Source organism: Delphinapterus leucas, chromosome 3 (assembly GCF_059928025.1).
Source record: "Delphinapterus leucas isolate spDelLeu-1000000601 "Yukka" chromosome 3, BTC_Dleu_Yukka2, whole genome shotgun sequence".
NCBI classification, from domain to species: Eukaryota; Metazoa; Chordata; class Mammalia; order Artiodactyla; family Monodontidae; genus Delphinapterus; species Delphinapterus leucas.
Genome location: NC_143131.1, coordinates 106805342 through 106821875, shown reverse-complemented (window position 1 = coordinate 106821875; position 16534 = coordinate 106805342). Strand labels below are relative to the sequence as shown.

Below are 16534 nucleotides of genomic sequence, written 5' to 3'. Positions count from 1 at the left end.
CAAACACTGTAAATAGTTATGAAATATTCCTTATCATATAATTAACTACAAATAACATTCTCTCTATTAAAGCGAGCACACAAACTATCATTTGGGCCAGTTTTGATGTATTTATATAGAAACACAAATAGTTTATAAATTTTCTGATATATCAACCTCTAGGGAAAGTATAATAGTTTGGCTGACATTCCTACATGAATGGCTTTTGCTGCATGTCGCCAAGCTCATTCACTGCTTTGACCACTACAGGGTATAGAGAAGAGATTATTTTTAGGATTCCAAATTAATATGGGTTCAAAGGTCATGAGAATAGCTTCACTATGTAAGACGAATAACATCACCATTAAATTAAATTTGATATTTAATCTGGAAAAGTCCAAAAGGTTGTAATTTCAGGGGGAAAAAACTGTCAGGTCTTTTTGTCTTTAATTCTCATTCTGACAAAAGTATTTCTCTCTTTACCGAAGTCTATATCAAAGTATCTAGAAAATTTTGATCTCTCAACTAGACCTCTCCAAATATAACATGTAGTTTTACAATATCCAACATGCTATGTGTGTTCTGTTGTTTGAAAAATCCTGAGTGAACCCTAATATGTAAGAATTGCCTTAGGTACAAATGTTGTCTCAGGACAGCAGCCATCCTGAGCAAGAGATCTGTCAGAAAGATTGCACAGGGAGGGATGGCAGTGCACCTTTTGGATCCGCATCTGCTGCCCAGGTTTTCTACTTACATTGCTGTTGCCTTTGGACATGAAGCTTTCTTTCTTTCTTTTTTTTTTTTTTTTAATAGTGGAATGAGAAAAGAAACTGTTTTTTCTCTCTTTTTCTTTTTTTTTTTTTAACTTATCTCCAGGGAGTAATGGGGAAACTCAACTTACCATGGAGCTCTGAAGAGATGAATCTTAAAAAAGAAGGGGGAAGATGTCTTCTTTTTTTCTAACCAAAAAGGACTCTTTGTGGCTACTGACCCACAAGTGTCTCAATTAGATGTCTATCGCCTAGAACAAAGGGCCAACCAGCAGGTAACTGTTGGAATAAATCAATTGTTTCTAAGGTGTGTTCCAGGCGAGTCCCCATTTCCTTGAATTAACTTTGGAGTTCCCTGAAAGAAACAGCCATCAAAGGAGTGAATGTTCTAAGTGTGTTTGTTCTCTCATCCACCTGACCAAACGAACATCACAGGTGCAGGTGTGCGACAGGAAAGCACTGGATATCCCAACTCAGTAGCTGGCGGGTGCAATGCCTTGTGTATACTAATGGCAGAACAGGGGTGCAGTACATATTTGTGACTTGACTCACTGAGGTAGGACACCAAGTAGCGTTTCATGTCTTTAAAAGATTGATGACCACTGTTTTCTCTTATGAAGTTGCTTCCTCATTCAGCCTTTCAGCCCTTCAGCTTGCTCAGGGAGGTCAAAGAGAAACTGGTTTTCTTGCATCATGTATCAGCATCCTCTTGAGATAACTATCTTGGAGTGAAAAATGTTATTGCATAAGTATGCCCAGGATGAACATCTCTTCTGGTTTGCCTGTAACAGCCCACATTTAAGCCCATTGCAGGATATTTGTTCATAATGCCCTCACTTACTCTCAGAAGTGTTCCAGTTTGGATGATCAATCATATGATCACCCTAATGAAGGTCTTTAGTAAGACCAGTCTGTGGTACTTTCTCAGTAACAGTGTCTCCCTGCTCCCTTCCCCTTTGGTTTAACTAAGACTCAGGATCTAAAGGAACCCCATTTCAGAATATTAAAAAGCTTCTCTATTTCCATTATAAGCCATGCACTTGTGGTTACTGTACTATTTTAGTAATGACCAATTTTAATGGATTTGATTTATATATTTTCATCTCCTCCCTCCAAAAGAAACAAGAACAGTGCATTTTTCTCAAGCAAAAACAAAAGTAGCCATAACACAAGAAACAATAAACATATAATATTTTTTCATTAACAATCCAAACACTACAAAACATAGAATATACAACTTAAAAATGGAAATACAAACTGATGAAAAATGGGGTACATGTCATATTAGCAATGCAAAAGACCAGCTTAAGCATAGTTTCTCTAAATCAACAATTAATAAAAGGAAAGTGCCCTTTTCTCAAATATGCACAAAAATATTTCGGTCACTTCTAGGGAAAAATTAACCAAAACTTTCTGCTAATTCTATATTACAGCCTGTATTACTAATGGTTTACAAAACTTAAGCATCATCTTACACCTAAAATTTACAACTTTTTCCAATCATTATACTCTCATTCAATCCAATCTGTCAAAAATAAAATTATTTCATTTCTATATTTATGAAATAATTATTGATATGTTACGGATCTCAAGTGGTGAATGTGTATGATGGGGACAGTAATCAGAATAATGTCATGTATCTAAAGTGGGCCAAGGATCAAATAGAGAGGAGAAGCACTTCTGCCTGGCACATTTGCGTATTGATTCCTGCAATTATTCTAGCATTTCTAAGGTAATTCTAATGGTACATTTCCTCATTCTAAAAGAAGTCTAAAGTTCTCATATTTAAATTTGCTATCCACCTCTAGAGTTTATTCAGAGTCTATCCAGTAATGCCACTTGGCAGAATGGTTCCTGCTGGGCTCATATTATCCTTACAATTCCGAGTCCAGCTGAAAGAAGTTAAACAGTAAGAACTCAATAAGATGGCCCTTTTTCTTCTACACGTTGAGTGATTCACACTTTTATGAAGTAAATTTTGTGGTAAACCGCACAATCCTAGGTACAGCTCTATAATGCAAATGAGAAAGAAAACATTTAAATTTTAATTTTTCAAGCAACAATACCAACGTCCACTGCAACCCATGTCACTGAAAGAGTCCTGCACGGTCATGCTTTTAGCCAAGATTTTACAATAAGTCATGCTTCATGAGTGCAGTTCTAAAACTAACAAGAATGGGAAATCACATTGCTATCTCCTTCTGAGCCACCTGTACAAAAAGGACCTACAGTCAGTCACCCTCAGTTTTGAGCTTTCTGGTTCATGTCCAACAATTGCCTACTGAGCAGATTAACATTCACACAGGGTGGCAAACTCGAGGATGAAGAAGAACCGAGCTGTAGTTCTGGAAAGGGTTCCAGCGGCTACCCAGTGGTCCTTTGGTGTCATTCACTGTTGCTGTTGCTGCTGCTGCTGCCGCCGCCATCCTCTTGCTTGGGGGAGGATGAACTGTCTCGGACTGGCAGCAGGTCATAATGGCAAGGGATGTGACTGTTCTTTGGGAGGTCATATGGATCCTGGGTGAGATGCCCATTATTGCTGAATATTCCTTGGACAACACTCACTGTAGGTTCTGTGACAACCAGGGACACATTAACTGATCAGCAATGGAAATTAAAAAAAAATATACAATATGGCATTCCTTGCAAATATCAAACACACCAGAGGAGCTTTTATAAAAATATAAGAAGGGACTTCCCTGGTGGCGCAGTGGTTAAGAATCCACCTGCCAATGCAGGGGACATGGGTTCGAGCCCTGGTCCAGGAAGATCCCACGTGCTGCAGAGCAACTAAGCCCATGCACCACAACTACTGAGCCTGCATGCCACAATTACTGAAGCCCGCGCGCCTAGAGCCCGTGCTCCGCAACAAAAGAAGCCACTGCAATGAGAAGCCCGCGCACCGCAACGAAGAGTAGCCCCTGCTCGCCACAACTAGAGAAAGCCTGTGTGCAGCAACGAAGGCCCAATGCAGCCAATAAATAAATGAATGAATTAATTAATTTTTAAAAATATATAAGAAAATATTATTTTTTAAAACAAATGATCCTTTTATAATCACATAGAGGTGGCTACTCTGTGGTTGGTAGACCCACTGACACTCACAAACGATGCTCAGAACAAAGGGTGACTATATGGTTGGGATGAAGACATCAAGGGAATATATAGAAACCCTGGACATGAATCACTGTCTGCAAAAACCTGGAGATAATCTAGTTCAAACCCCTTCCTCTACAGGTAAAACAACGAGGTCCTCTGGGGGTCACTTGATTCATGGAAACACATAACAAGTGCACAGTTTTAGAACTCAGGACTCAGGCTCTCAGTTGAGTTCCCATCTCACAGTGGTGGGCTTAGGGGACAGTTCAAAAGGGAACTGTTACTGACTTCTTAGAAATAAATGTAGTTCATTATGGCTTCCATTTTAAAAAGTTGTCTTAATACTATAAAAAGCATTACGTGTCTTTCCATGACATGTCTATGGCCTAAAATGAATGACAAATGACTAGAATTAAATAAGTCACTTCATTTACAAGTACAGTTGACCCTTGAACAATGCAAGGTTGGGGTGCTCCACACCCTCCCCCCAACACGCTGCAGCTGAAAATCCACACGTAACTTCACAATTGGCCCTCCTATCCATGGTCTCACATCCTTGGATTGAACCAACTGCAGATCACATAGAACTGTAGCATTTACTATTGAAAAAAATCCGTGTATAAGTGGACCCGTGCAGTTCCAACCCATGTTGCTCAAGGGTCAACTGTAGTAGAGAATTTTTTTCAGCCTTAAATCATAAACATTGAGAAAGATATGGAGAAAGAAAAATGAAAATATAAAGCTCTACTATCTAGCCCAGGATAGCTCTGCCCAGGATAGCTCTGGTATGTTTTAACTTTCCTCAAATGGCATTTGCAAGGGGCAATCAAAATAACTCTAATACTAACTGAATTCTTATCAATTTGTATCAGATTCACATCAGAGAGTATTACTAATCTAATAGACAAATTTAAAAGTAAAATGTTCCAATCCTGCTAAAAGCATTAAATTAATATAATGAATGCAATCAGGAAATAGAAACATCTGTTTAATCCACTTGAACCATTTGTTTTGGCTAACTTGACATATTAGCTAATATGATACATATGTTATTCCACATGCGTGCTAAAATATTCACTATGGTTACAAAACAAAAGATGGATGACCGGGTGAGAGGTAAAAAAAAAACAAAAAACTTACTTTGAATTTTCTAAATGGTATTTTCCCTGAAAAGTTCATTTGACACCAACTAATATGAACACTGTAAACACAGGTTAACATTTAAAATACAGACCATTATTTTCAATACAGTGTATGTGAACTGCAACAGTTGTATTCTCAAGGACTTTAAAATTGTTTGAAAAGAATATTCCCACTCACTAGGTTCTTTCTTTGGTTAGGAAAACTTACCAATTTCATAGACATTCTTGTTGGCTGAAGTTGAATTATTGATCTCTGCATATGGGGAATCTCTCCGCGCCGGTGACTTCATCTCCACATAACCACACTCTGAGTGTTTGGGAATAAGGACGGGTGGGTCTTTAATAGTGGCATATGGGTTTTCAGAACTGCTTAGGGAGCAGTTACTTGAATTATATTCAGAATGCTTTCCCAGGTCTGTGAAGAGAGATGGGGTGGGGGGGAAGCAAATGCTATTTCATGGGCAACATCATTTATTTTCTTGGTGATAACTGACTTGGGCACATTACTTATTTTTCTTAGTAGTTATCTATAATTTTTAACAATGAAAATAATGGCATCCATTTTTTACGTATTTTGGAGAGAATCTTCTATAAAATTACCCATCCACAAAGTAATTTTGGCTCCTCTCTAAGGTGAGGACCAATGTAAACATCATGGATTTGATTTCATTTTTATTATCACACTCAAATAAAATTAATCCCACTCTATTTTACTAATAGTCTCTGAATCCTCAAAGCCTTCAGTCAAGACCCCATCTGTTGCTGACCCCAGGAGCATAAGAAGATACTATTATCATGGTAAGGAAGGCAACTATGCTGTGAGGCTTCTTTGTAAAACCTCAGGTCTGGGCACCTGAAGTTACTACTCAAATTCCTTCCAAAAAGCAGGCTTCAGTGAACGTGTAACCAAGCTGATCTCTTCCTCTTTACCCTGCTATTTCCATTTTCATATTTCTCTCTCCCCACAAGCTATATTTCTTTGAAAGGAATTATGAGTGTTTTCCCAGCAAATCAAAGGCTTGGTTCTCCAAGACTGCTGCTCTAACAGGATCCACCTATGTTCACTCTCTTGCTGGCAGTCAAACGTGCTCATGTCTTTGCTGGAGTAATTAAACCCCCTAACAATGCTCCATTTTCCCTACAGTGCTGCTTTCGCTGGTTTAACAAATTATTTCTGTCTCTGAGTTAAAAAATTTTTTAAATTGTGTTCTGATAAATGTATTTCTTCCTCAAATTTATACTATACCTTTCAAGGATTTTCCCATATAACTTCTGTCAAGTCCAAAAGCACCTGTAACAAAGGAAGAAAAAAATATCCAGTGTGGACTGAAAGAAAGAGAAAACTCATCTAATATTCTCAGGTCCTTGGAGAAGATGGTTTGGGTACCCACTGTCTCCCCACTGCAGGAAATAGCCAAGGATGCTGCTTTCCAAACCTCAACACCAGATCACTTGCGCCAGATGTTTCAGTACTTAAGAGTTTAAAAAAATGTTATATAGCATTCTGAGCATTCTCCTGCTCGTTTCAGTGACTTTGGGAAAGGCTGGTCAATATGGGGTAGAAACTGAGGCACAGATGAATCAGTAGACTTGATTCAAGGTTGCTTGGTGGAAAGGACACTGTCAGGCTAGAACTGAGACAAAGGACTGGGATCTCATCACTTGTTAGCTACTTGACTTTACACAAGATGTTCAACTCGCTGAGCCTCAATTTTCTTATCTCTAAAATGGGGAAAACACAACCCACCTTCTAAGTCTTACAGGGTTGTTGTGAACATGAAGTGAAATAGACCATAGGGAAAGGCATTGCAAACTCTGAAGCGTCATATAAATGAATGGTGCTTCAGTTACTGTAACACTTTTTTTAAAAATTTATTTTATTGAAGTACAGTTGATTTAAAATGTGTCAGTTCCTGAGCTACAGCAAAGTGATTCAGTTTTATATATATATATATATATATATATTCTTTTTCATATTCAATTATGGTTTATTACAAGATATTGAATATAGTTCCCTGTGCTATACAGTAGGACTTTGTTTATCTATTCTATATATGTAATAGTTTGTCACACATTGTTGCTAGGAAAAGTTAGCAGTTTCTATGATTCCACTGGGAAAGGACAACTGGAAGTTTCACACTTGAACTTTCCTGGACTCTGCCCCGTGTCTGTTCCCTCGCTGATTTTAATCTGTACCTTTTTGCTGTGATAAACTGTAACCATGAGTGTAACAGCTCTTAGTGAGTTCTGTCTTCCTAGCAAATTATTGATCCTGTGGGTGGTCTTGAGGACACTTGAACTTGTAGTTGGTATCAGAAGTAAGGGTGGTCTTAGAGATTCTGGACTTTTTAAAGGGACCCGGTGAAGACAGGCAGCCTATGGCCTGACAGCAGCCTAATCAAAGAACTCTACGTTATTTTTTGCCTCATTCCCTTGGCCATCTCCAAACTGTGGCAAAGTCTTGTTAAATGTCTGTCTTGATCTTGGCTGTGCAATGGCTAGCCTTCCCCAAGGGGTTAAAGAGAGGAGCAACACGGGATGGATAGTAAATCAGGGAACAAGAGTGGGGCTATGAGACCAGCCACTCATGGAAGATTCCCTCTTCTCTGCCCTGGAAGATCAGGGTGCAGTTTTAACAAGGAAGCAGGTGGGCTTCCTCATAAACTCCTGTCTGTCCCAATCCCTGAACAGGCACTTTCAAATGCTCCAGTTAATCTACTTCATACAATGAGCCAGAACATGATCTTTATCTCTATTTTACAAACAAACAAATCAGTCTTGAGAGGATGACGACTGGCACGGTGTCATATCACAGAACCAGGAATTGATCTCACAGCTTTTGTGTCAAGTTCAGGGTTCTTTCAGACAGCATCACAACTTTCCCATCATTTAAAACTACTACACACTTCATTATCCATAATGTGCCTTATTCTGTTCTTTGTAAGAAAAGACTTTTTCTATGCAACAACTTTACAGGGATATTAAATGCAGAATTACTTTTGGATGGGAACAAGCCAAGGAGATCCAGAATTTCCAATGAAGATTTTATGTTACTAATAATCAGTCCCTTGGGTCTCACTGAGACAGAAAGTGGAGAAATTTATATGTGATAATTACAGTGACTGTGTGTTGTGTTCTGGAATCAGGACAAACTCCATTAAGTGGAGATAGAATGAGAGAACTTTTCCCTCATTAGTGCTGGGTGGTATTTTACTATTATCAATTCACATACTTCTTTGAGCTCGATTATTAACCTCCCTAAAGTTAAGTGATTTCACCAGTAAGTATAATGTGAATCTGGTATATAAGTAATTTTACTCTAAGTATGTAGAAATACACATCCTAGTGATAATGTTCGTTATCAATTGAAGAATGCAGATAAAAGTTAAGAATTTGCACTCATTTGCTACTTAAACATTTCCATTTCCATAGTAAGAGGGGATTCCAGAGCCCACAGGGGTTGGTTCCTCCATGTGGCTCAGGTGAATTGACATCTACAGTATTCACAGAAGGATCGAAGTGAGGGGAGGCAGAAGACCAACTGTGAGACCCAATTTTACCCCCTTCCTTCTATGAAATCTTGGACAAGAGAGTTAACCTCTTTGCTTATTCCTCTATAAAACAAGATTTGTGGAAGGGCCCACACAGTAGGGGGTGCCAGATTTAGTAAATAAAAACACAGGACGTCCAGTTAAATTTGAATTTTAGAGAAACAACAAATAATTTTTCATATAAGTTTGCCTCGTGCAATATTTGGGATATATTTATACAAAAATTATTTGTTTCTTATCTGAAATTCCAATTTAATGGGACTTCCTGGCAACCTTACCACCAAATAAATACATATGAAAGGGTCTGCGGCCCCTAAGACACTGCACACATGTTAGTTACTATATCATTCCTCTCCTCCCTGAAAATAAGGCGCTGCACCACACGCTCAATGGGGTATCAGAGCAGTGCTTTAAGTGTGGTCCAGGAATCCCCAGCCCCTTTGCAGGAGGGCCCCAAGATTAAAGCTGTTCTCATAATATAACACTATTTGTCCTTTCCACTCCCATTCTCTCTCAGGTGTATGTTGGAGTTTTCCAGGCGCCACACCAAGTGTAAGATCACTACTGATCAAACACAGAAGCAGGTATGAAAATCTGGCTGTCCTCTATTAAGCCAGATGGTAAAGAGATGTATAAAAGTGTTAAGCAGTGCCACTCTTCTCACTAATTTTTTTGGTTTCATTTTGGAAAATGTAGTTATTTTTCATAAAAATGCATTTTATGTTATCATGAAATGAGATGTTATTATAAATGAATAACTAGCTCTTTAAGATGTTCTCAGATTTTATTTGTAATATGGTAAATATCGGCAGCTAGAACCCAGGTCAGTAGGGGTTCTTTGGGCTCCTCGATTACTTTTAAGGGTGTATGAAAGGGTCCCGATTCCCAGACGTTTGAGAACCACTGACTTACTATTTTCAGAACCACTGACTTACTATTAGATATCTAATTGATATCTCTATTTCCTCACCTACAAGAGGAAGGGCCTCTAGTGAGGGTGCCTCAGATTAACAGAGAGCAAAGAGAAGCACACACCCTGGAACCAAGCTGACTAGGTTCAAATCCCAGCTCCACCATTTAATAGGCTTTGAGAACTTAGACAAGTTACTTAACCTCTTTATGACTGAGTTTCGCAACTGTAACAGGGATGATGATGATAATAATGGTACCTATAACAGTACTTGTGAGAATTAGGCGAGTTAATACATGGAGAGGTGGGATGTAAGCTACGAGCAGGCAGAGATCCTTGTCTCTTTTTATCAATTCCTGGCTCATAGTAAGAACTCAATAAATGTTGAATAAATAAAGCCCTTAGGACAGTAAAAGCCCCATACAGGGATTAGGTATAATCCTATGGCTTTGTTTTTCCATGCATGTTTTCAATAGATCGCTTTGGCACTGTCGTGAATCTGTGACTGTTTGCGGTGACTAAAAGACAAAGATGCTTGTGAAGGTGGGGAAGTGGGGGGACTTGCCAAGCTCGTTGAGGTAGCCGCCGTGTTTCCAGTCCGCAGGCAGCGTGCCTGTGTAGTCCACCACAGGGCCCCTCTTCCCAGGATTCACATTTTTCAGGTTCACAAACAGCTGATTGTTTTTTGACTGTTAAAAATATAAACAACAAAAGATTTAAAGAGAAAATACAGTATGGCACAGTGAAGTGTTACCCATCTGGGGAAAGTAAGTCCATGGCATGTATCAAGGACCGGTCCTTACATGAGGATGCACCAAGAGGTCAAGGTGACCGCTTCCGACCTGGCAGGACTTAGAGGCAGCAGGAGTATGTGTCCCTCGGCCCCAACCATTCCCTCCACTGCCACAACTCCTCCATTTCCTGCTGTCGCTCTGTGCCAGTTAGACCTTACTTGGGTTTACATACATGGAACTTTGAACTGAAAAAACCAAATTCTTGGTCTGAGCTTTCCCATCAAACACTGTATGATCTTGTACGAGTCACTCTTAGCAGTTTTCTTAGCCATAAGCATGAGGATAAGGTGATCTACTTTGCTCCCTCCCTGAATGGGAATAAGAACAAATGGTATGATAAATATCAAAATCTCTGGAGAATATGAAGTGCTATTTAACTATGAGGCACTATAATTAAAATCCAGCTGCATTAATTTAATTGCAACTGAATTAATTTAATTAGCTTGGTTTTCTTCTAACAGAGAGCTGGAATTAGACAACGGAGACTGGAAATATAATTCAGGTGCAGTTTGGAAGGGAGAAATGTTTGGGATTTCAGAGCACTGTGGAAGAGACCTGGGGGTGAACTGGGTGGTACCAGAGGAGCCACTCTGGGGCCTCCAACCTCTATTGGCATCTGTAAAATGGGATAATGACTCTTGATTCATAGGATGGGTGTGAAGATTAAATCATTCTAATCGTTTTACAAATAGAAATTTGTAAAATGATTAGAATTGCTTGTCACATAGTATTAGGTTGTTTCTATTTGATAATTTTTGACCCACAAAAATTCAATTTCATGTGGTTCAAGTGAAATAAATGCATATTATTGTTGTTGTCATTACTCAAGTGCGGGTGGCCAGGCAAGGGCACTAGAAGACAGGTGGTCACAAAAGTCAAACTTGGCAATTTTACCCAGGCCTGAGTCCGCTATAGGTTTGGTCTGAGACATTACTTTAGAACCTCATGCAATGTTAGAAACATTTTTCCAAAGAAGTGCAACGAAAACAGTACAAGTTGTAGAGACAGTGAGATGACTCACCTCGTGGCAGCCTCACTCACAAGCGATGTTTGGAAGTGACTTAAATTCCCCATTACTTAGGGGTTTTTGTCAGTAAACCTGAGATCCTAATACACACCCATGGGATTGTTTAGAGGAATAAATGAGATAATAGACGTATGTACGTAGAACGGCAGCTGGCAAACAGTAGCCCTCATACACGCTTGTTCGTTCCTCTCTCCCCTGCCCACCCTCACTGGCTTAGACCATTTCCTCTCACCTTTGCGATGGTCATCCTGTCCCTGTTGTTGACATGAGGGGATGTGGCACACTGGGTGAGTGTGTGGTAACTGGGATTGGTGAAGTAATGGCTGTTAGCATTTCCACCACTGCTGTGAGGAAGGGTTTCTGCCAGAAGAGAAGGAAATGGTTAAGATGGGAGGCTCCCTACATGCCCGTGGGAAAGAGGGAAGCAAAATAACAAGAACAAATGTTTGGACTGCATCCATATCACGGGCGGGACAGAATCCCCTCCTGCCCTGCATACGCAGCAAAGCCTCTAGAGGCAGCAGGCATCTGCCTTCCTACCTGCCTCCTGGAAAAGTGTGAAAGTATCCACCAACAACTGCTCTTTGCTTTGGAGCTTGTAGAAACTGGAAAGGCATCACTTTGAAGCTGCTTCTGCTGTAACTTTCCTCTTTTTTTAAACGCTCGAATTCTTGACACAATATTCCGCACTAGAAGTGCGCTACTAAGTAAATCAGCTACTTTATGGATTCCCCCGGGATCACTTCATTTACAAACATGTAACCCACCTGAAATCCTTCAGTGATTGCCCCCAAATTAATAAATACCTCAAGTTTCCAAATTCTTCACTTATGTGGTTACTTCTTCTCAGGATTGAGCGTGTCACTTAAAAATTTACTTTTTATGGGGTCTCGTGACAGAAAGGAAGATTCAAGAGAGTTTTCTTAAAGAACAGCCTTGGTTCTTGCTAATCCCTCCAAACTGTTTCTTATATAACTTGGTTGCTGTGCAGCTAATGATTCCCATGTGCCCCAGGACAGGCTGGAAGGCACCTTGGAAGAATGCAAGGCCAGAGACAGAAGACCGGGTCCTCATCCCTGATCTGCTCCATGACCTCGATAAAGTTATGGCCACCTCCTCCTCTCCCCACGCTGTCCCCCACATATGACAACAGCTTGGGACTGGGTGCCCACCAAAGCTCCTTCCAGGTTGAAATTCCCAACACTTAAAGCAACCATATAATGAATCCAACTTTAAATCCCTCATAGAAGACAACAGTGATGATTTTACCACTGTTGTCACATAAAACGCATTTCTAACAATGCATCTTCTCCAAACATAAAATTTTCTCAAGGCTGATTGACAATAACAAAAGGCAGCACAGCCAAAAATGCTCAGTTTCAAAGAACCAGGATGAAGCCTCATTTTTCAAGGAATAAAATGCCTCTAGTGAGTCCAGTCTCACCTGAAATGGCATAGTCTGCATTCATGACCCTCATAGCGGGGGTGTAGGTGACTGCTGGCATGCTCGATTCCTTCCCCTTCTGCTTGTGTCTATAAATAATGAACAACGCCAGGAGGAACAGGACAACTAGGACAAGAATGATGATGCCCGCAATGGCCCCGATCTGGTAGGAATCAGTGGGGAGAGCTGTACTGGTTCTGCTTAAGCTGTTCAGATTTCCAACTATTATAACACCAGCTAGAAAAGGAGAAAAAGAGATGTGAGTAAGGATGACAATGTGCCAGATACATATTTGGTCTCTATTTACAAAAATCTCCCACTGTGTTAATGCCTGGATATTTTCAGTTCATGAAATGTCAATTTAGAAACTTTTGGAAACAGAGAAGGAAGGAAAAACAAACATTCCTCATGTTCAGATGTTGTTGGCTTGTCTGTGCCCAGAAGAGGGCATATCTAAGCCTCAAAAAAGAGACAGGATTTCCTGAACCCAAAGACTTAACAGTAGGGTTTCAGAGCTTCTCACAGATTTCCAACTAAATGCTTAGATCAGCCCAGAAGAGGGCTTCTCTAAGCCTCAAAAAAGAGACAGGATTTCCTGAACCCAAAGACTTAACAGTAGGGTTTGAGAGCTTCTCACAGATTTCCAACCAAACGCTTAGATCAGCAGTTACTTGGGGGTAATAATTTATCTAATTTTTATTGTTCTTTATTTATTATCCAACATTAAGCTTATGAATGGCTAACTCAAGTGCCTAACTTTATGTCTATCCTTAGCATTTCTAAGAGGAAAGTAATTTTCCTTCCAGTCAAGAATAAGTCCATTAGAAATCTAGCCCAGGGCTTCCCAGGTGGTGCAGTGGTTGAGAGTCCGCCTGCCGATGCAGGGGACACGGGTTCGTGCCCCAATCCGGGAAGATCCCACATGCCGCGGAGTGGCTGGGCCCATGAGCCATGGCTGCTGAGCCTGCGTGTCCGGAGCCTGTGCTCCTCAACAGAAGAGGCCACAACAGTGAGAGGCCCTCGTACCGCAAAAAAAAAAAAAAGAAATCTAGCCCAAGATCAGGATCTGTCTTGTCCTAATTTCAATGAGCCTTTTACCACAGAAGATACGTTCTATGAGGTATTTTCTATGACAGAAAGGTCTGTCCCAATAATACCTGGTAACATCACCCTAAAACCTTACTCATTAAAATTCAAAATTTCATTTTACATAGTTCTTCCTTGAGTTCCATCAAGTGAAGGCACAAGTGGGGCTGACAATCAAGAAACCAGGCATCTAAAAAAATTGATCCATACATTCTGAACTTTCCCTTAAGCTCTTAGGCTGCAGTTCCATCATCTGTAAAAGAGGAAATAATGAATACATCCTTCATGGCCTCCATGAAGGTACTTCCAGCTCAAATGTCCCTATGACTTTATGATTCTAAATGCTAGACCTTATGAGACAGCCTGCCCCAAAAGGCAGGCACCAAGGCCAGTGTAGTGTGATTACAATGTATTTGTAACAACAATGCTATTGTGGAGTATGACATTGTATTGTTATGATGGTCAAATACAAATCATGAGCATGTCAAAGTTATTTTACGAAAGAAAGTTAAATAGGAATACCCACATAGTTTACTGTTTAAGATGACTTCACTTACATCACTATATGAATTTTCTGAAGCCTTTACAGCCCATGTGTTTATGACATAGAGAAAGCACCACATGCGCTAGGAGCTCTCTGAAGGCCATGCTTCAGAACCATCTTTCTCAAGGGAGCCATCCACCCCAGAATCAGAACTGCCCAAGTAGGACTGACTATGTCTATTGCAGGTAGTCCCGGGTGACTGTGATATACACCCTAGTGAAAAACCACAGGCACAAGTTTCTTGAAAGGCTAAACATGCACATACCACATGACCCAATCCTTCTATTCCTATGAACTTACCCAAGAGAAATGGAAGCCTATGTCCCCAAAGACTTGACACACTACTGGTCACAATAGCTTTACCTGCAGTAGCCAAAAACTGGAAACAATCCAAATGTCCATCACAGGTGAATGAATGGGTCAACAAATTACAGTATACCCACGCAATAGAATACTACTCAGCAATAAAAAGAATTGAAGTATTGATACACGCAGCAACATGTTTCAAAACTAATTATGCCGAATAAACAAAATCAGACAAAAAAGAGTACAGTATGGTTCCATGTATATGAAATTCTAGGAAATGCAAACTAATCTATAGTGACAGAAAGTAGATCAGTGATTGCCTGGGACCTAGTGGTGGCAGGGAGGGAACTTTGGGGGGTTGATGAATGTATTCATTATTTTTATTGTGGTGATAGTTTCATGGGTGTATACATACATCAGATTTTATCAAGTTGTATACTTTGTGTTGTACATATGTGTTTTATACATATATGTGTGTGTGTGTATACATATATACAGTATAATTATATATATATATGTGTTGCTTTTTACAGGTTAATTATATTTCAATAAAGCTGAAAAAAATTGTAGGCACAGTGGAAAACTCATGAGCTTTGGAATCAGACAAACCTGGTATCAAAACACTAACATATTCTAGATATATGTAACCTTGGGCAAATCACTCAACTTCTTTCAGCTTTAGTGTCCTCATCTGAGTAAGTATCCTTTACTAGCATCCTTACCTTGATCACATCGTGCCCCCTTCCATCCTGGGCTGCAGTAACAGGTCCCGGTGATGTGGTCACAGGTGGAGTTGTTCAGACAGTCACATATCTGGCGACAGCCATAGCCATATGTTCCTGCAGGGCACTCTGAGAAGAAGATGAGAGTCCAATGTAGCTCTCCAGCCTTGGGAACCTGGGGCAAGGGTCTTACTGTATGATCTGGTGTGCCTGGAGGCCAGCCCTTCCAGGGGATCCCTGTCCAAGGAGACTTGTACCACCTAGGGTGTCCTAGAGCTGGCTGGTGTGCCGAGTCATGCTGGGACTCACAGGCCAGGCAGCACAGGGCCGGAGACTGAGGTCCTCGTCACGGCTCTCGGCACTTTCAGGTTCTATTGTATGTACCCACCTCCCTGATGGAGGTTTGTAGAGTGTCTGTGGAACCCCAATGGAGCTGATGAAGATCATCACTAAGGGCAATCTGAGATGACTCCACCAGGCAAAACTATGGGATAGAAGGGGACTACACTGAAAAGTGTAAACTAGAGATGCTTCTTTGAGAACATGTACATTTTACTGTAGGCTTTAGGAGCCTCCTGACAGCACATTCTGACTTGGATTAGCTGGGAGCAGTGGAAGAGGGAGAGGGCAAGCTTTGTTAATTTTCTAGGTAAGAACTTCATTTACCACAGAAAGGCTCAAAATTTGGATTTGCAGGTTGAAGACTGAGAGACTAAAATAGTGAGATTTTTATGATGTAAAAACTTGTAAAGGAGTTGGGCATGAATTTCAAAGAATATACTAGGCATGTTAAATGTAAAAATTATCATGACAAAATACTGATGTTTTTTGTAAAGTGAGCAGCAGGGGGCAATGTGCTATTACTATCAGAGCTCTCTGTCAGACACAGGGTTTCTATTTACACACGAGCATTAGGAAAAGTCTCCAAAAATAGGGACATTTTAATTTGATGTTCAGAGTCATCATGGAAGCACTTAAAATGTTTTTATTTAATAAGCCCATAACCATTCTGGCATTCAAGTGAAAGTCAGTTTAGAGCTTATTCTGGTTTCTAGGCATATATGTGTGTGTATATATGTTTAGACATTTATACACATACACATAATATTTATATACACAAAGCAGTGTGCAGGCAACTGTGGGACTCAGTATCTGTTTCA

The 16534-nt window shown here is 40.1% G+C and overlaps 1 protein-coding gene across 1 annotated transcript in view; it reads right to left on the bottom strand.

Annotated features, from left to right (window-relative positions):
• Positions 1-297: 297 nt before the first annotated feature.
• The window catches only part of MEGF10 (multiple EGF like domains 10), a 125108-nt gene continuing 108871 nt past the window's right edge, over positions 298-16534 (bottom strand). The window contains exons 18-24 of the mRNA XM_089909259.1: positions 15375-15503; positions 12717-12953; positions 11505-11632; positions 9981-10140; positions 6237-6281; positions 5199-5405; positions 298-3322 (exon numbers count right to left, since the gene is read on the bottom strand). Coding sequence (XP_089765385.1) covers positions 3135-3322; positions 5199-5405; positions 6237-6281; positions 9981-10140; positions 11505-11632; positions 12717-12953; positions 15375-15503 — 1094 coding nt within the window. The 3' untranslated portion in view covers positions 298-3134. The remainder of the gene's footprint in view (positions 3323-5198; positions 5406-6236; positions 6282-9980; positions 10141-11504; positions 11633-12716; positions 12954-15374; positions 15504-16534) is intronic.